Source organism: Schistocerca piceifrons, chromosome 3 (genome assembly GCF_021461385.2).
Source record: "Schistocerca piceifrons isolate TAMUIC-IGC-003096 chromosome 3, iqSchPice1.1, whole genome shotgun sequence".
Taxonomy (NCBI): Eukaryota; Metazoa; Arthropoda; class Insecta; order Orthoptera; family Acrididae; genus Schistocerca; species Schistocerca piceifrons.
The window spans coordinates 286,694,669-286,716,675 of record NC_060140.1 but is presented as its reverse complement, the minus strand read 5'-3'; the positions used below and the strand labels follow the sequence as shown (position 1 = coordinate 286,716,675).

Genomic DNA, 22,007 nt, shown 5'->3' with positions numbered 1-22,007 from the left:
TCGTAACAAACTGTTGCCTCATCAGGAAAGAGGGAAGGAGAGGGAAAAGACGAAAGGATGTGGGTTTTAAGGGAGAGGGTAAGGAGTCATTCCAATCCCGGGAGCGGAAAGACTTACCTTAGGGGGAAAAAAGGGACGGGTATACACTCGCACACACACACATATACAGACACAAGCAGACATCTGCAGAAAAAAAATAAAAATGATATAACAGTAAATGCAAATGGACTGCCTCTAACATTAAAAAAATGCTTAATTTCCATTGTTAAACTTAGGTTCATTTCATGCATTATGTAACATGTCTTCTAGTTTTTAAATAACAGCTCCTATACATGTCTTCTAGCATGTCTTCTAGCTTGTAAATAACAGCTCCTATACGTAATCTTACTTTGTTTCAGGGAAAACCATACAATCCTAAACTGTATGATGCCTGGTCACTTGGAGTTGTATTGTTTGTTATGCTGACAGCAAGTATGCCCTTTGATGATACAAATTCAAAAGCCATGCTATATGCACAGCTGTGTCGAGTCATCAATTTCCCAAAACACTGTGAACACTCTGTGTCAATGAATGCAAGGGAACTTGTAAGGTAAGAATGGAAACATAAATGTGCATAAGCCATGCAGTAGGTCTATAGTTAAGTATGGGTATTAGTATCTGTTGACTTATTCTTCAAGATCAAGCCAAAACAATTTAAAAAATACAGGAACTCTATTCTGTGTTAACTATTGATTGGAGCAGCAACACCAGTGCACAAGAATATGCACTGAAGTTCCTGCTTTACAAGGAAGAAAGTAAAGTGAACTATACATTGCATTACATTACTTGTATTTTACAGATCCTGTGGACAGGGGTCTGTAAGATGTGAAAAGAACTCCAGGATTTACATTTTATTTAGATGCAATACAACAATATGTCTTAACAGTATGAAGTCTTATTTTATTACTGTGATAATATTAATTACAGATTAACCCTGAAAATTAACTTTAGGGATTTCTGAGAAAATATCCTACAGTGGACTAGAAACAGTTCCCTTAAATGAAGTTCTTTAATTCACTCTTAAACACCACAACATTACCCATAAGATATTTAACATGCTCTGCCAGGTTATTGAATACATGTGTTTTAGTGTCTCTTACTTATTTCTGTACAAATGTTAAGCACTTCCAGTCTTACTGTTATGTTCATACTTTGCTTTATTTTTTGAGAATGAGAGATGTCCTCTTAATAAGCAAGGTAATTAATGAATCTATGTATTATTAAACAGTCGTATATTACAATTTTTTTTGTGAAGTTCTAGATGTCAGCTATAATTCTTACAACACACTTCTTTATTTTGAAAATACCAGAATCAATATTTTATTGTCTCATAACATATTAGTTAAATCTCTGATTTAGTGTACAGGAGACTTATCATATTATAGCTATAATAGATTACACATAGGACACTATCTTTGTTATCATGTAACTACAAAATCTGAATTTAATATCCTGTTCAAATGGTGAAATCTTCATCAAAAAATTCCTCAACAGAGTAATCGCATTTCTATACCAGTGTGTTATATGATTTTCTTTTTACTGACCATATATTTTACTACTTTGAAAACTTGTCTTGTAGCTTGTTATATACTTTCATTCCCCTGTATTGTGGGGTCTGTGTAAAAAGATGAACTCTGTGTAGGAAGCATGAAACTTTCTTTGTTCCTAGTTTCATACTTGTACTGGAAGTTATATGGAACAGCGTTTTTTATTTGTGAAGAGTATTGTTTCTTGTAAGTATAATGAAGGAAGACTTATTGTTGGTATATTTAGGTTTCTTAATAGTAGCTGACAAGGATCTCTTGGTACTGCATTAAACATGTCTCTGATAATTTTTTTCTGCAAGGCTAATGTTCTTGCTGTGTTGTTAGCATTTTCACAAAGGACAATACTGTATCTTGTGGCAACCTCAAAGTAGCTTTGGTACACTATTTTTTTTGTGTCTGTGTCGGTTATATTGGCTATGATTGACATAACAAATGGCAGCCTGTTTGATTTACTTCTCAGGTAGCCTATGTGCGACAACCATGACAGACTTCTATCCAATTACATTACTAAGAATTTAACATATTCTGCTCTGTTTAGTTCCTGACTTCTGTGCGTAATCTGAATACAATTTATTTTTTCCCTTAAATTGCTGTTTTTGAAATATTTAGTTTTAGACTACTTAGATGGAATGACATTTTCAGGAATTTCCTCTTAATTTTATTTTCTGTCGGTACTGGTGTGTCATTAGCAAATAGAACTGAATGATAATTTAAATTTAAGACTAAATTATTTATGTAAAAAGAAAAATTGTAGGGCCTAGGGCTGAGCATTATGGTACTCCCTGTGAGATAGTTCTCCACTTTGAAGAGTACTTTCCTTTGTTTGGTGTTAGGACAACCCTTTACTTTTCTCTGTCAGATTGATGTACACCACTGTAAGGCACTACCCATAATTAAATTTCTTCCTTTTTTATAAGAATAAGGAGTGGTCTATATAATGTTTCTTTGGTGAAGTTTACTTATTAAAGAATGGCATTAATAATAAAAGCTGTTGACTGAAATTCGAAGGCAGGGTTTACTGAAAATTCAAGGAACAAATATAAATAAAGTGGCCATATGTGACTAATATTTTCATCCTCTCCCCTATTATTGAAACTGCAACAAACACTTGAACTAGCAGGTGAACAGTCACAGAAGACACATAGCCCTTGTGACTTACAAGTTATTCCTTCATTATAAGTAATGAACGAAAAAGGAGAAAAACTGAGCAAGATAAGTTATTTTAAACATCATGATAAGAGATACAAAATCAGCCACAGAGGAGATGGATACAACTTTGAATGTAACAGCAGGAGCCAATCAGTAGGTTAAAGATAACAGCTAAAAACTTCTATGAAACAAAGAGTGCAAATGGAAAAAAAATCTTGAATGTTACATACATAGTTTCTGATGTTTCTGACAGGTTTCTTTTCTCTCTGCTCTCTTGCAGTTCAGTGTGATCAACCCTTCCCTTCTTTAATGGATTATGTTTCATAGTTCCTTTTTCCCACCTCATGCCTGACACTCTAAGCAATTATTTTCGAGTTTGGAAAGCTTGAAATTTGATGGTGTGATCATTGTTGATGTGCCTCCTAACCTTCCCCAGCTGCTCCATCTCACTCATGCATCGTAGCTGATATAAACATCAAATTAAATTTTGCTATTTGAGTATAAATAAAAATAAGTTAAGTCATCTAAGAGAGAAAAATAAAGATACAAGAATGTAGAGAGACAAATGGCTTACAAGAGTTTTGAGAATTTGGGAGGTGGATAATATCTTAGGTAATGGCCTAAGTTAAGGTGAAGTTGGTAGTAAAATCAAAGAAATATTTTGATATGTAACCTCATGTTCTGGATAACAAAGCACAGAGACTGTATGTGGATTTTAATGACTAAAACTGTGTATGAAGTGTTTATCATGCTGTTGTTGTACTACGGAGCAGTTTCAACTAGGCCTATGTGATGTTTATTGATTTTTTTTATTCTGGCAAATTTTGTAATACTTGTCTTGTCTCAGTGGGTTGAGGTAAAACTGCTGCTGTGGCACAAATTTTGCTATTCATGGGTAATCAAGCATTGTACTGAAGCTGACACAGAGGAAAACTGTATGAAAGGGACCAATTAAACTGCAATGTGTTAAAATGCAAAACAAGACTATGAGAGATTTGAATGACATGTAACAGCTGTCTTATGATGATTTCATACCCAGGAACACAGTGTTTGAATTAGGTTTTAGCCATACCGATTTTTAATTCCCTGTACCGGTATATTTCCCAATTCTAACTAATGGATGCCGAGATTCTATTTAGAGGTGCTCACAGGACATTTCTATGTAAACCATTATCCTTTGTGAATAGTGTCCTATATATAGTTTATTATTTAAAGATATTACCTTGCATGGCTGATGTTAATTATGTGTATTGAACATGTTGTCTTTATAAGCTATAGAAAAAAATAAATTCACATATTACTGGTCCAAATTAAATAAAATTCTGCTCAGTTCCTTTAATGGGGACATTTTTTGTGACATAAATTAATTTTGAGAATTAAATTGAAATGAATGTCCATTTGGTAAAAAGCTTTTGGTTTTCCACTTGGGTAGTAGTGTTGAAATGCTGATGTTTCAAGGATTGTTATACTGAAAGTATTCTGATTGAAAAATCCATGTCAAACAGTCTGTACACATAGGTATGTAACAATTGCTGGTGATGGCCTGGGATGTCCTATACTTACACAAACATAGCTATAGTTAGTAGCAGGCATTAGTGCCAAAGTAGATAAGTGATCAGCATAATAAATTCAGCAGTTTGAAATAGAACATACATAGTCTCTAATTAAAATGATTTCATATGCCAAAATTTGTGTCTAACAATAAAACATCAAATGAAATAAAATATGCAGAAATAAAATCCATACTTAAAGTCCAAATGAAAAGTGTAAAAATTAATAAAACCACCCATCATGACAAAGTAAATAACACAATAATTTGTGAAAGTCAGAATAAAAGGTATAAAAAGTAATATAGAATATATTAACAGAACTTCTTTCAGTGTGACAAAGCAAGTGAAACACTGTCTTGTGTGAAAAAGATGAATGAAACACTAATGATATAATAATAAGTCTTGATGGTTGATACAGCATTCAGAGGAGAATCCAGTTAGCACCATCTTGTGGCCACTTGTATGATGTTTTTGTTTCCCTTTGGTGGTGTTTGTAGAAGGAGACGCAGTCATTATGCTCTTGGTGGCCAGTATACATGGCCACATGCTGAGTCGTTGCAGTGTGCAACACCAGTGAGACTAGTAAGTTCCTGAATACATTTAAACAGCCATTCAAGTTAAACACATTCTGTTTGTTAAGCAATAACCCTGTATGTGCATAGATATCCATTTCCTCCAGTAGGTTCAATAATTGTCCTTTCAGTGTCCTGTGCAACACTTTGAAATTATTCTGCATATTTGGTGCCTCATGGTTTTCATTATCAAAATGTGTACTGAATGCACTCCCATTTTGGCTGTAGGTCTGTTCTTTGATGCGAGTCTTAAAATTCTTCCCCATCTGACAAATATAAAATCTTTCCTAGTTCTGGCAGTTGATCTTGTAGACCCTACATTCAAAATATTTATTAATGCTATTGGCAACTTTGTGACATAATCTAGAATCAATTGTACCTTTTGTCTGAAATCCAGTTTTAACTTCAGTTTTTCTGAAAATTTCCACAATTGTCTCTGAAAGTACACCATTGTATAACGTAGTAACAAATCTCTTGTTCTCTGGATCTACTGAGTCCTTGTCATGTTTGTTTGTCGTTAAGTATGGATTTTATTTCTGCACATCACACAGCATTTTATCTTTTATTGTAAGATACACATTTTGCCATATGACTATGCAAATTCTGCTTTAAGCTATCGAATTATGATGCTGACCACTTATATAGCTCAGCACTAGCAGTGTCTTCTAGCTATACTTATGTTTGTATAAGTGTAGGACACCCCCAGCCCATCATCAGCACTTATGTGCCTATGTGTACATAGTGTTTGACATTGTTATTTGTATCAGAATACTTTTACTGGTATGTAGGGCTGGTTTGTACGTTTAGTAGAAGTGTTATCTTTCTTATGTTTTCCTGAAATTTTTGTCACATTAGAGTTTTTCTACTTGTAACAGATTTGATAATGGCAGTAAGTTGAAACCAGTCCTTGTGAACTGTATAGCACATGTTACCAAGACAGACATTTATAAATAAAGTGCCAACATGGTCATAGATCTGTTACAGACTTTATGTCTTCAATTGATAAAAATGTACATTCACATGTGTTTAGGTGTTTACGTATTTATAGAGTGCTGTTGGTGAAGTTAAATAATAAAATGCTGGGCTTCCAAAAAACCTATCTTTGTCCCATAAAAGGTAATTACTGAGTAATGATAAAAATATTTGCCTCAAGAGAAAACTTATGTATATTTCAATTGTTGTGAAAATTCTGATATTCAGCACTTCCAGTAAATGGATACTTTCAGAGAAACTAAAGAAATTATTATGCCAATAAAAATTAGGAAAAAAATCTGTCAGATTCTAATCTCAAAAACACTTACGATATATTTCAAACTTAGTGAAAAGATGAGTAATGAATAGCATATAACACTACCAATGCGTCACGAGGAAACGTTTTCTGAAGTACTTCTGTTGACAAAAAGAGGGAGCAACTAAAGTCATTAATGATTAATGTGATGGGTGACCATCCAGCCGCCATGCGCTGTTGCCATTTTTCAGGGTGCACTCAGCCTCGTGATGCCAACTGAGGAGCTGCTCGACCGAATAGTTGTGGCCCGGGTCAAAGAAAACCATCATAACGACCGGGAGAGCGGTGTGCTGACCACACGCCCCTCTTATCCGCATCCTCGGCTGAGGATGATGTGGCGGTCGGATGGTTCCGATGGGCCACTTGTGGCCTGAAGACGGCGTGCTTAATGTGCACAGAATGTGGAATTGCCTCATGATTATTTTTAACATGACTACTATATCAAAATATTTTTCTCAGTGTAATTTAATTGGATAGATAAAAATATGCAAGCTTTCAGAGCCAGTGGCTCCTTCTTCCAGCAGAAGACTTGAAAGGAAAGGAAGAATGGTGAAGGAAAAGGACTGGAGATGTTTAGCAAAAGGGATAGAGTTCTGAAAAATCACCAGAACTGCAGGTCAGCGGACACTACTGGATGGGATGAGAAGGAAAGACTCATCATGTATTGCACCTAATTTCAACTGGTTGTTTAAATACAGTAAATGAATTACTTTTTAGAAAGCACAATAATAAGTGTAGATGCATTAACTGTTTCCTTTTCTCTTGATGTCTCCTACAGCGACAAATTTGCGGTATGCCAGTTTATTTATTAGATGGCAATTGTGTATTTGAAAGTAATTAAATATTTCATACACAATTTTCATTAATCTCAGCATCTCACTAAAACAACTCATTTTTTGAAAATCAAGCAAACCCTGTTTTTATGGAATAAGTCCCAATTTTGGCAAAATAATCAAATTTAGAAACCTATAATTACCATTATTCATTGAACACTGAACAAATTTATTTAGTACCAAAGAGCACTGCAACAGCTTAGGAGCTGTATTTAAGGATCCTAATACATTCTTAAGCCATTAATGTGTGGTAAAATATGTTTGACATCATAATAGATTGGGCTCCAAAACACATAGAAAAATGTTCACTCATACTTTCTGTGCCATGAGAAATAAGGGAAACTAATAAGAGTTGATGGGGATGTTAAAGAATCTAAACAACTTTCAGCCAATAGTAAACATAAAATTATACACTGAACTGCCGAGGAAACTGGTGAAGGCATGCATATTTAAATACAGGTATATGTAAACAGGCAGAATGCGGCACTGCGGTCGGCAATGCCTGTATAAGAAAACAAGTGTCTGGCACAGTTGTTAGATCGGTTACTGCTGCTACAATGGCAGATTATCAAGATTTAAATGAGTTTGCATGTGGTGTTATAGTTGGCACATGAGCGATGGGACACAGCATCTCCGAGGTAGCGATGAAGTGGGGATTTTCCCATATGACCATTTCACTAGTGTATCCTGAATATCAGGAATCCAGTAAAACATAAAATCTCTGACATTGCTGCAGCTATAAAAAGATACCGCAAGAACGGGACCAATGGTAACTGAAGAGAAGTATTCAATGTGACAGAAGTGCAACTCTTCTGCAGATTGCTGCAGATTTCAGTGCTGGGTCATCAACAAGCATCAGCCTGCGAACCATTCAATGAAACGTCACTGATATGGGATTTTGGAGCTGAAGGCCCACTCATTTACCCTTGATGACTGCATGACACAAAACTTTACGCCTCTCCTGTGCCCATTAACACTGACATTGGACTGTTGATGACTGGAAACATGTTTCCTGGTCGGACAAGTCTCATTTCAAATTGTATTGTGTGGATGGACCTGTATGGGTATGGAGACCTCCTCATGAATCTGTGGACCCTGCATGTTAGCAGAGGACTGTTCAAGCTTGTGGAGGCTCTGTAATGGTGTGGGTCATGTGCAGTTGGAGTGATACCGGACCCCCTGAACGTCTTGATAAGACTCTGCCATGTGACACATACATAATCATCCTGTCTGGTCACCTGCACCCATTCATGTCCACTGTGCATTCAGCCAGACTTGGGCAATTCCAGCAGGACAATGCGACGACACACATGTCCAGAATTGCTTCAGAGTGGCTCTTTTGAGTTTAAACATTTACGCTGGCCACCAAACTCCACAGACATGAACATCCCAGACATGAACATCATTGAGCATATCTGGGCTGCCTTGCAACATGTTGTTGCGAAGAGATCTCCACCCCCTCACACTCTTACTGATTTATCAGATTTATGGACAGCTCTGTAGGATTCATGGCGTCAGTTCCCTCCAGCATTACTTCAGACATTAGTCGAGTCTATCACACGTCATGTTGCTCGCGGGGGCCCTATGCAATATTAGGCAGGTGTACCAGTTTCTTTGGCTCTTCAGTGTAAATACAGCTGGGAGTACATATATCATGCACTGGAATGTAACTGAATTAAATGCTGAATACTGAAATGACAAATGTTCTAAAATTTCAATTTTTGGTCTGAGTTTAAAAATATTAAAGTAATTTATTTAAATGAATACTGGCTTAGTGAAGGTGCAATAAAAATCTTAAATAAGTTTGAAAACTTTAAGTTAGCTACCAGCTTTTGTAGGAGTTCATGCCCACTTATGTATTCACATTTCGATTACTGTGAAAGAAGTGACTTTAACTGTTTAAATGAAGAGTGATTTTTGAGGGTTGCTGTTGTGGTGTTCATCTGCTTTCTTTCTTCATTTGTTGTCCTTTGTGTCAATGTACTAAGTTGTGATACTGGCTGAAAAAATTGGGGGTGAAAGTTTAACACTGACTACTTTACATGATGTCACCGACAGGTGCACATTTGTGTTTCACAGTTCTTTACTATCACTGTTCACAACCTCCCAATAATACAGTTATATGGTCAGTGCACTATTGTTTAACTTTTGGTAAGCCTCATTAATAGTTTGCAGGCAAACATCAACATGCTGCTACAATAGTTTACTGTTGAATATCTAAGAGCAATAAAAACCTAACCATAGATTTCACAGTCTTTCAGATTAATTGAACAGACACTGTCATTGCTTTAACACATGGCCTCTTGGTGTAACACTTATTTCACGGTTAAGTTGATGCATTGTTGTTGTTCTAACCAACACAGGTTTCTTGTCTGAAACTCGGCTGTGGACTGAGTGTCTCGGGACCAAAAATCAGACTCTCGTATGTCAGCACAATAATAGGCACTGAAACTACACATAGTTTGATGTTTAATTTACAGAAATTACAATTAAAATTTAACTCATTAAATTAACTGAATACATCGAAAAATTCCATCTTTTTAATAGTTTCTTCTACTACAAGAGGTAGGCTGAATTATTTGTTTAAATTATGAAATTAGCAGATATCATTATACAAAAAATACTTCTGACAAAACTGTTAATTACTTTGGAATTAATTAAGGACTGGCTTTGCTAACATGTTTTCAAATAGAGCCAAATAGATCCTTTAAGAATAGTACTAGTTGTTCCTCCTAATGTTCATAATTAGTATAGAACTGGTATCTGTTTATAAGTCAGCAATAGAATTTAAGTTACGAAACGATTACTGATTTCACACTATAACAAAAGATACTAACTAGGCATAGTCAAAATAAATTAGGAAATTGCTGACATACACAAAACTAAGCATAAAATTAGATTTGGTGCTATGTTTAGAACTGATGGCCAACCTTTCACTTTTACAAAAACGCAGCTTATACTCATGTATGTTAACAATAAGTAGTCAAAAATGAAAAAAATGAATTTTAAGGAGGTGGATGGCAAAACAAGAGGGGAAGTAAAAATCATCCCAGCTTGCTTTGACACACTGTTTCAAATTAAGGAACCTAAATGTTGCTATAATGTCAATTTATAGAATCCCAGGAAAAGTTACAACTAAGCAATTCCTGTGTAAATTTCAATTTTTGCTAGAAAACCTCAGTAAAGAGAAAAAGGAAAAAACGTAATTACAGCCAATTTCAAAATCAATGTGTTGAGTGAAAATGATGAAGCATCAAAATTTATTGACATAATAGAAAAATATAGTTTAAAATTAAATTTTTTGTTATCAACTAGAGAAAATGCTCAGCTGCATGTATAGACAATATTTCAACTAATTACGTTTTTGAAGATGCACATAAATTTTTTTCAGATTTAAGAGTTTCTGATCATTCAGCTGTATTTATTGAGTTGAGATAAAGTAAGGTAGTTCTGTTTTAAAAAATCTGCATGAAATGGAATTTTAATCAGGAAAACATGAGTTCATTTCATGACAAGCTGGGCAAGACAGAATGGCACTTTGACCAAAATATTTCAAGCAGTGCAAATTTTGCAGTATTCTTGAGTAGTTTTTTAAATGTTTTCAATGAAATGTTTCCACCTTAAACTTGTCTAAATAAAGCGACAGTAAAGTTGAAATGGATCACTCAAGGTATACAGATCATTGGTACTAATAAAAGACAACTAAATAATGAACTAATATATAATAAAAATACTGAATTTGTTGAATATGTTAGACGATACAAAATTACGTTTTAGAAAGTTGCCAAGACAGCAAAGCAAATGGCAAATAATAGTTTAATTTTAAGACATGAGAATAAATAAAAGCCTCACAAAATTTAAAACAGTGTAAGCAATTAAGTAAAAAATATTATATTAACACTGAAAAAGAAAAGCTCTGCAGGTTGGGATGGGATACCCACAAAAGTTACCAAATTTTGTGTAAAATAATAGAAAATGCACTGTTTGAAATAATAAACCCATCTTTTGAGCATGGATACTTCCCAGAGGTGATAAAGTATACAGAGGCAAAACTGCTGTTAAAAAAAAGAGTAAAGAAAGGATTTGGGAAATTATATCCGATATCTTTTCTTCCAGTCCTCTCAAAAGTATTTGAAAAAGTAGCTGCCATCCAGATTCAGATTTTTATTGGAAAATATGAGATTATTTTGGAAAATCAATTTGGCATGGAAAAATCACTATAGATGCAAATCACAAGTTTGTTGACAAGATTAGCACATCATTAGACAATAAAAATAAGGTTTCAGGGATCTTCCGTGACCTCACAAAAACCTTTGACTCAGTAAGCCACGCACTTCTTACTCATAAACTTGACATGTATGGAATTAGGAATGCTGTTCCACACTTGCTTACTTCATATCTATCCAATAGGAAACAAAGAATTGTTGTCTCTACAAATGCAGCAAATTGCTCCTCCAAACGGAAGACAATAACACAAGGTGTCCTCAAGTTTCTATCCTAGGCCTATTTTGTCTTTATTCTACATTAATGATCTATCAATCAATAGAAATGCCCACTCAGTTTTATTTGACAATGACACATCTGTACTAATTGAGTGTGAGCCAGAAACTATCTCTGTCTGCATCATCAATACAATAGGTCATTTAGAAACATGGTTTCATCTCAATGGATTAACCCTGAACATCCTGAAAACCCATGTGATCCAGTTCAGAATAAAGCAGTCAATAGACCAGAAAATTAAAATAAACCATAAAAACCAAACTCTAGAAGAGGTGGATTGTGCAAAATTTCTAGGATTAAACCAAGACAAGAATTTAAATTGGAACAAACGCGTGGAATAACTAGTAAACAAACTATGTAGCTTTGCATTTGCAATGCAAATATGGCAAATGGCACCTACATGGACACAAGGAAAACTGCATACCAGAGCTACTTACAGTCATTTACAAGGCATGGTATCGTTTCTTGGGGAAATCTGAGTAACTTAATGCCCATACTGAAATTACAGAAAAGAATTATTAGAAACACATTGCTCTGCATCCACGGAGATCATATTGCGCATTGTCTACAAACCTGAAATCATTAACAGTAGCTTCCTTGAATATCTATGATATTATCATTTTTTTGCATGCCGGTTTAGAATTATGTGAAGAGAACTGCTTTGAGTGCACTTATAATTATACAAGAAATAAAGAAAACTTTATGGTCCCTGCTCACTCTTTGAACTTATATGCTCAGACTCTCCATTACATGGGAATGAAAATTTATAAAAAATTATAAACCCAAGAACATTTTGAGTATGAACCTAGAGTCACTGAAAATAAAGCTGCATGATACTCTGCTTGAATGGTGCTACTACTCAGTTGAAGGTTTCATGATTTATGAAGTGAATATTTGAGCAGGAGGTAGTTTATAAATTGTCTTGTTATGTGAATAAGTAAAGGTATCTTTTCACAAAAAAGTTGCATTTATGTTTAAATACAACTCCATCTTATTAACTATAGCTTTATATCAGTGAAACTGTATTAACTATATTTTGACCTGTCTCCTGCACTCTAGTCAAATAATTAGAATATGTATGTTATAAGACAAATCACAATTTCTCATCAAATAAATTTCCTATTTGGATTGTAATCATACTTGCATTTAGCAGTACAGATTATTACTGTTACTACGAGTGATAGAAAAGGTTAGACAGTTGCATGAGGAGAGCCAGCATAATTGCAAACTATAGTTTGCAGCAATATTGGTTCAGCAGAATGACTAATTATGGTCAATCCTCCAAAATCAGCAAGAATATTCAACAGATGGTGCAAGTCTGGTAATTTTGATTTATATGTCCAATAGATTCAGTGCATCAAAGTCTATGAACCAAAATATGCAGATGTCCCAACAAGTTAAAGAGTAATCTGACAAGATAGGTGCAAGGCAAAGAATTAGTCTTAATGCTAGGGAGTCACCATGGGATGGGAGAGTTGAATCAGGTAAACATGTGTAGATTACTTTGTATAACAGAATTTTTAGGCCAAGTACTGGGCATTGATTAAGTTTCTCTGGGGCTAGATGTTGATAGAAAAGATTATATGCCGAAACTTCATTACAGACTGAAACAGTCTTAACCTATCAGGAAAACGAGGTCACAATCAACTGCAGAGTGAAGCATTGATTCTGGGAACAATCTGTTGACTGTAGCTAAGCTTTTTCTCTGTAAAATCCTTCCTTCCAAAATTGCTGCTCTTGTAAGGTATTCAGGAGAACTCCTGTAAAGTTTGGAGTGTAGGAGACAGTTGTAGGTAGAATTAAAGCTGTGAGGATAGGGTTGGTGGAATTGAAGCTGTGAGGATAGGTCATGAGTTGTACCTCGACAGTTAAGTTATTCAGAGCCTTGCTCATGAAAAGCAAGGCTCTGGGCTTGAGTTCTGGCCTGGAATGCAGCTTAAACTTGTCAGGAAGCTTCAAAATAGTACATGTTTGGCTACAGAGTGAAAGGTATGTTTTGAAATATAACATCATAGTAATTGGAGTTATAGACAAAAGCTTTGGCTACAACTTCAGTTACATAAGTGCGAATGATGATAGGTACATTGCAGGGAATGGTTCTTGCAGTAGTGTGCAGGTAATCTCACTCTTCAAGCATTACAAAAACCCATATCAAAAATGCAGAACCTACTTTCTCTGGAGGGAAGGGTGCTGACACATGGATGTAGTCACTGCTTTGTTCCTCACTTGGTTGCATCACAAATTGCATGACATGCTTCTGTCAAGAGTCTACTTAAATGGGTAATTGCCTATATGTAAGAACACTCAGTCTTTTAGGATTTACCATAAAAACACAAATTATCTTATAAATAAAAAAGATTAACTTTTAAACAGGAATTTCAGCAGATGATTGTCATAACATCACACTAAAATAATGGAAACAAACTAGAAAAAGTAGATGAATGAAAGCTAATATGTCATTGAATAAACAGTAAAAGGAAAATAATGGCTATATACAAAACCTGCAGTTAGGTCTTTAGCCTCAGAGATTAGTGATTGTAGTACTGAACAGTGTTTGATTTCTGTGCTTCGGCAGAGGACCTGGAAACATATATAAATGCCCCTACTAGTAGTGTTGATGGTGTACAAACAATAAGCAGTTAATACCATCAATTTCATCAAGCATTTAAAAGAAATATTAATATTGTTTTGTAAAATGAATAGAAGAGTTACTATTATTGACACTTTAATGTTAATTTCCTGTCAGATAATAGTGATCAAGGACTTCCACTGCTATAATGACAAGCTTTAGCTTCTTTTCCAAAGTGAAGTTCCTAATCAGTGTAATGATTTCATTGGACATGTGTTTTATTTAATGAAGATTAAGTATTGTGTCTTCTTTACCTGTTTTTGCTTGACTGTGATATTGTGTATGGCTATGACACACTTCCTGTTCACATAGCATAGTTACTGCTGTAAGAAAATTCAGTGTTGCTATTCTAATTTATCTGGAATAATATACTAAGACCTTAAGTAATTATAATACATACATCACCTATAAACATATACATCATCAACTGGATACATTAAACCCCTATCAAAACATAATGTCCAACTTCTAACCTCTACATAGACGTCTATTCAAAGAATGAATGTGAGTAATCTCAAGCACATTTCATTTGCCTCACCAATATCGTAACTTTGTTAAAAATATATATATCCTCTGAGGACTCTGCATGTCTCCAAAGTAGGCTAGTGATACTATGATCTATATTTGCATCCACACAAGTACTTAGTCTCATGAAGTTACTGCCAACCCATGCTGAAGATCTGCGTCATTCCTTGCCATGATTCTCCACATGCAAATAAAAATAACAAATCTACATAATATCCATGCTCTCTCCTGCAATAACTTGTATTATGGCATTGATTCATGAGTCTCATTATCAGCAAGAATACATAGGGGGTTCATGTCACTCCTCTGGAGTGATATGTAACACCACATCATGGATAAATGATATTGGCAACTTGAAAATGACTGTCTGTCCTGTTCTTGGAACAAGTTGTTTCTTTGCAGATTTTCACCATTTTTTGATGTAATAATGTACTACTTCCTTATAGGCTACCAAGAACTGAAAGTACCCCTTCGTACTGAAATGTCTGATAAATTATTGATGTAAATGTGAGATACTGTGCTCAAGAGCTCTACAGACCCAGGGTTTTGAGTGATTTTTCAAAGCCACTATTAACTGTTCTACTTTCCACAAAAATTCATTTCCTGTTAATTTGTTTGTGTCTCTTGAGATAGCAGTCCAATAGAAATGTGTTATCCTGTATTTGTGCCATCACTGTTCCAATGGTCTCCTTTCCAGCACTGGTGGTTGTGTGTTTTTCCTTTGTTTGGATGCTTTGAATATTGTTCATAAATTTCATTTTTTAGCCTCTTATTTAGAAGCCATATAACTAAATCTGTTAGTTATTTTCATCTTCTGGGAATGACATTTGTGACAGCTCATAGTAATTTTGCATGCATCAGTATGTTTATGAATAAGTTGCATTTTTGGTGAAAATACCATATTATTACCAGTTGGCAATTTACATAACTAGATTTCTACTTGAATCATTATCTACAGTAAAATTTAATGGATAGAGGATGGGGCAAATAAAGGTGGCCCAGAGAACAGATTTCCAGGGTACAAAGAAACAAAGCAGAGGAAAGGAAATACAATACTAACTTGACTATATCAGATCTTGAAAGTGATCACCATTCATCTCTTGGCATGTTTGGGCCCTGGTCAGCTAGTTAATAAAGGTGGATCAAAGCTGGACTGCTGGGATTGTTGCAGTCTCATCTGTAATGTTCTGCTGCACTTCTTGAAGACTATGAGGGTTGTTGCAATTTGCACCTTTGACTTGAGGGCTTCCCACACAAAGTAATTGTACAGTGACAGATCAGGTGGCCTGGGTGCCCAGCTTGAGCCATGATCAGACTTACCTCTGCTAACAACACTTTCAGGCATGAAGATTGTGTGAATGTGCTCCAACATTTGGCTGACTGTATGGGCAGTTGCTCCATCCTGTTGGAAGTAACTGTAAGTCTTTTCCTCGTTTGTTAATGCATAAATTCATGTACAATGATATCCATCTTGTACAGGCCACTTGTATTTACCGCACCCTGTATAACCCAACATGAAATATTTCGAAATCTGTGTGTGGAGAAGAAGCTGTCAAGCAGAAATGGTTTCCATTTATTTTTAAAACTGTTTTAATTGTCTGCCAGCACCTATAATTCAAATGGGGCATGGCCAAATATAATTATGGTGGCTTGCTTTGCTCCTTTTGGTGCAAGGGAAAGATTAAATTGTTTATAATGGAGGATGTTTTTGGTCTTAGTACAATATTTATAAATGTTGCTATAACTTCATATCTAGACTAATTCTTCACAAAAAACTTCATGAAACCATTTTCAGTATACACATGTGCATTAAACAGTTGCCTACATAATGCTTAATTATGCACATCAGATATTATCGGTACAACATTTTTCTATGCCATGAATATTTCCTGTCTAGTTGTGGAATTATCCTAGAAAGTTATCCCATAAGATGTTAACAAAAGGAAGTATACAAATTGCAAAATATGCCAGCTTTATGATGATTTCATCATCAAAATCGGCAATTGGGTGTATCGCAAACATTGCTGAACTCATGCATATCGGAAGATTTAAACTGTGATTTCCATTTCTAGTTCTGATCAGTATGCACACTCAGGAAATTTCAACATATTTTGTTTCCCTTGTGCTCCATTGTTACTGAAAAGATGGGGTTGTCAGGTTCGGTAGATGCTGCTATGGATTACCTTAGACCAGACATTTCAAGTAACTTCCATAATATGAATTTGACCCTCACTACCCCAACAGAAATAATGTCCATCATAAAATCTTTAAAATCAAAAACATCTAGTGGGTATGATGAAATATCAACAAAGTTAATTAAAGAATGTGATTCTGAGCTAAGTAACATATTAAGCTATCTGTGTAACCAGTCGTTTATCAGTGGAATATTTCCCGAATGGCTGAAATATGCTGAAGTTAAGCCACTGTTTAAGAAGGGAGATAAAGAAATAGCATCAAATTTCCGTCCAATTTCACTGTTGCCAGCATTCTCAAAAATTTTCGAAAAAGTAATGTACAGTCGTCTTTATAACCATCTTATCTCAAATAACATACTGTCAAAGTCACAGTTTGGATTTCTAAAAGGTTCTGATATTGAGAAGGCTATCTACACTTACAGTGAAAATGTACTTAATTCATTAGACAAAAAATTGCAGGCAACTGGTATATTTTGTGATCTGTCAAAGGCATTTGACTGTGTAAATCACAATATCCTTTTAAGTAAACTAAAATATTATAGTGTAACAGGAAATGCTGCAAAATGGTTCAAATCTTATATCTCTGGCAGGAAACAAAGGGTGTTATTAGGAAAGAGACATGTATCAAGCTATCAGGCATCATCCAACTGGGAACTAATTACATGTGGGGTCCCACAAGGTTCCATTTTGGGGCCCTTACTTTTTCTTGTGTATATCAATGACCTTTCATCAGTAACATTACCAGATGCCAAGTTTGTTTTGTTTGCTGATGATACAAACATTGCAATAAATAGCAAATCAAGTGTAGTCTTAGAAAGATCAGCCAATAAAATATTTGTAGACATTAATCACTGGTTCCTAGCCAATTCTTTGTCACTAAACTTTGAAAAAACACACTACATGCAGTTCAGAACTTGTAAGGGGTGTCCCAAGAGTATATGTCTAACATATGATGACAAGAAGATAGAAGAAGTGGACGGTGTTAAATTCTTGGGATTACAGCTTGATAATAAATTCAACTGGGAGGAGCACACCACAGAACTGCTGAAGCGTCTTAACAAATCTCTGTTTGCAATGCGAATTTTGTCAGACATAGGGGATATAAAAATGAAAAAGCTGGCATACTATGCTTACTTTCATTCCATAATGTCATATGGGATTATTTTCTGGGGTAATTCATCAAGCCAAGCTAAAGTTTTCCGGGCACAAAAACGTGCAGTAAGAATTATATGTGGTGTGAACTCAAGAACATCCTGCAGAAGCCTGTTTAGGGAACTAGGGATACTAACTACAGCTTCCCAATATATTTATTCCTTAATGAAATTTGTCATTAAAAATATATCACTTTTTCAAACCAACAGCTCAATTCATGGAATCAATACTAGAAATAAGAATAATCTTCACAAGGATTTAAAGTCACTTAGTCTTGTACAAAAAGGTGTGCATTATTCAGGAACACACATTTTCAATAACTTGCCAGCAGCCATAAAAAGCTTAACAACCAATGAAATTCAGTTTAAGAGAAGCCTAAAGGATTTATTGGTGGCCAACTCCTTCTACTCCATTGATGAATTTCTGAGGAAAACCAACTGATTTGTATATAAGTACAACATAACTTCTGCACAATTTCAGTGCAGTAATGTGTTCACTGAAAATTTGTGTGTGTGTGTGTGTGTGTGTGTGTGTGTGTGTGTGTGTGTAAGTATAATCTAACTTCTGCACCATTTCAGTGCAGTAATGTGTTCATTGTAAATAAGTATTACAGTAGTTGTATTACATGTTTCTTACCTTATAAATAAATATAAAACTTTTTTATTTTAAATTCAGTGCAATAGTATTTGTAAAATGACTCTTAGTGTTCATTAAAAAATGACGATCATTCCACTTGGGACCTGTGGAATGGTACATTAGCTTATTTGTTTTAGTTTAAATATTTGTCATGTATTGTTGTTTTTCTGACATGTTCCACATCCTGGAGGACCTCCTCACTATGGATCAATTGGAATGAAAGTAAATCTAATCTAATCTAATCTAATCTAATTACATATCTGAACTATGTTTTATCTAAGATAAGTGATAGATCATATATTAAGAACTACTCACAATCAGTAATTGTTCTGAATATTTCTGTTATTGTACTTTTTATTGCTGCATCCATATTCAGCTTGATTACCATGCCTATATTATCAGCAAAGAGCATTGCTACTGTTTTATCACTGTAAGATGGAAGGTTATTTATTTATGACAAGAAGAGTATTAGTCTCAGTATTGAATACCATGGAATGCCTATAGTAGTTAGCCCCAACCAAAAGAAGATTCATCATGAAGAGTGTATGAACTGTCTGTCATGATCACTTGCTGGTTATCAGTTAAATATGAAGTGAACCAGTTACTCTTTGTACTTTGAAAGCCATAAACTTACATTTTTCTACAAGATTGTTGTAATTTGCATAATAGAAACACCTTAGACACATTACAGAAAATTCTGTAGGTGATTAAGATTTTGTAATATATGGATAGAGAGATGGTAGGTGGCATGTTCAGTGGTGGTGCCCTTCTATAATCATTGATCTGAAGCGTCTCATTTTATGATCCAACAGCAAGTCCCGGTTATCATATATTTTTTATTGTTGTATGGACAGGCCATAAGTTAATTCATCGATCTTGTCATTTTCTGGTATAATACAGTTAATTTTTTTTATGTCTGTGTGCTCATATTTAAATAAATATTCAGAATTTCTATTGTATAGGCATCAATATTGTTTTGGCCGGCCGGCCGGGGTGGCCAAGCGGTTCTAGGCGCTACAGTCTGGAACCACGCGACCACTACGGTCGCAGGTTCGAATCCTGCCTCGGGCATGGATGTGTGTGCTGTCCTTAGGTTAGTTAGGTTTAAGTAGTTCTAGGTTCTAGGGGACTGGTGAGCTCAGGAGTTAAGTCCCATAGTGCTCAGAGCCATTTGAAACATTTGTTTCGGACAGTTCAGTTTCTAATGGCTCTCAGTGGTTCTATATTTTGTGTTTTATTGTTGACATAAAAATGTCTGATATTTGCAAAATAGCTTTTTAGTAACCATCCCAAAAAATCATACACCCACCAAAACTTACTGTTTTATCAGCAACTATATAAACAGTTTGTGTAGGACCACACACATCAATTGGCTGAAGCCCGTTTTGTGAATGCGACTTAATTACCGCTTTTCTGTCTTGGCCATGTTTATTAATATTTAAGGTATTTCTATACATTGTTACTTACAGGTGATCTGGACTTCTTATGTATACACAAACTGTATTTGCATTTTCAGGCGACTTCTGGAACCAGATGTTACCCGACGAGCTACTGTTAAACACATCAAACAAAATGCATGGCTGAAAAATGAATTGTAATGAAAATGTATACGAAAAGCTAGTGTCCTACCAGTGGAGTGTGTGTGTGTCTCTGTCCTGTGCAATATTTTTGTTTTCAGTGAGTCGTCCACAAGTCTTTCTTTTTTTTTGTGACAAACCACGTGACAAAGTTATTTTTTTAAAGTGCTTTTATGTTACTAAATAATAAATATGTTAAAATATGCAATAAAATCAATGAATATGTATTTTTGCAAAGAGAAATAGCTTATGAAGGTATTTCTACCAATGATTTCATTCTTTGTGTGCATCATTTGCAAACGCATAAGATATTTTACGTGGGGGTGGGGGTGGGGCGAGGGGGGAAGTAATAGTAGTACATGATGTCTCAACAACAGTGCACCATAAGGAGTCTTAAGAAGTATGAATGTAAATAGTTTAAATGTAAAATAATTTTTATTGTATGGACAAGTAATTCCGACAATCAAAGCAACCATAATTACCAACTACAGAATTTTTGCTAGGAAACAATATACATATGGTTGTAAATATCACATTAATGACAGTCAATAACCCTTTTGTAATGATGAAAGAAGAAGCATGAGAGAAGAAAATCATAGCAAAATAATAGATACAGCAAATACATGATACCCAAGAACATGTGATTATATCCATTTGTTTGAAATTGCTGAAAATTCGTGTCCATATAGCAATAATATATTTTATCTTTCCCCATTACATACCCCCAAGGTGTGGCTATTTATTGATTTATCCTTGTTAACTAGTGGTTGACTACTTCCATCCCCCACTCCTGCTGGTAATTTATGATCATTCAACATGATCAAAACGATAGTAGATTCATTGTCTATAAAAACAGTAGAAAACACTATTCTAATTCTATGTTTGTACTTTAGAAGTCAGCTTGATATGTGTTTGAAGATGCCTGCTGTAGTACAGTCATTTTGTTCCCCTTATGTTTCATCTGTGACAGGTGCAGGGAAAGAATGACTGTTGAGAAGTCTCTTAAATAAATTCTATTTCTGTGATTTAACTATCAAGGTTATTTTACAGTTACATAATGGAGGAAGTAATATTTTTTTAATGTGTCTACTAGGAATTTTGACGAGAAACCTCTCCATAATGCACACTGTCTTAATCGCAGCAGCTGCTGTTGTACGTAGATGAATGTTTCTGTGGCACCTTCATGCTGGATCATACTCGTATTTCCTTAGGGTTCTTTCCATGAATCACAATGTGTCATCTGTGTTTTCTTACAACTAATCACGTGCAGCATTTTACTTTGAATTGTTTCAGACGTACTCCTAGATAATTTATGATTTCCATTGATTGTTAATAATGGGGCATTCCAGCTACTTCTCTTTAATACATTACTTTTATTTATCTTAAGGGTGGCAATTGTTGCATGACGAGAAGAACTTCTGCAGGTCATTCTGTATTTTCATGGGTTTTCACATTAACATCTGTGGACATCCTCTTAGCCACCCAATTGCAGTCAGTAAACTCGTAAATTGTTGTGTTCTCTTGCATAATTATTTGTATCTCAGTTAAGACTTTCCTTTCATGTCAACTAATGTGCAAGAATAATAATTTCAGTGGACTGCATGAGTATGAAAGCCTCAAAGCTCTCAGTAACAATAAATCATTGGACAATATATGATAATACACAATATTAAATAAAGAGAATACTATGCCACATAACAAGAACCTGGTTTGGCTAAAATAAATTTTGTTGCTATTTTTCACATGGCATTCAGTTTCATCAGTTTGTTCTTTCTAATTTTCCTTTTTTTTTATTTCACTCTTATTTTCTGTTTC

The 22,007-nt window shown here is 34.9% G+C and overlaps 1 protein-coding gene across 1 annotated transcript in view; it reads left to right on the top strand.

Annotated features, from left to right (window-relative positions):
* LOC124788593 (testis-specific serine/threonine-protein kinase 3-like) overlaps window positions 1-20,263 on the top strand; it is a 60,089-nt gene extending 39,826 nt beyond the window's left edge. Inside the window, exons 5-6 of the mRNA XM_047255863.1 lie at window positions 399-589; window positions 20,132-20,263. Of these exons, the coding sequence (XP_047111819.1) occupies window positions 399-589; window positions 20,132-20,213 (273 nt within the window). The 3' untranslated portion in view covers window positions 20,214-20,263. The remainder of the gene's footprint in view (window positions 1-398; window positions 590-20,131) is intronic.
* Window positions 20,264-22,007: the final 1,744 nt, after the last annotated feature.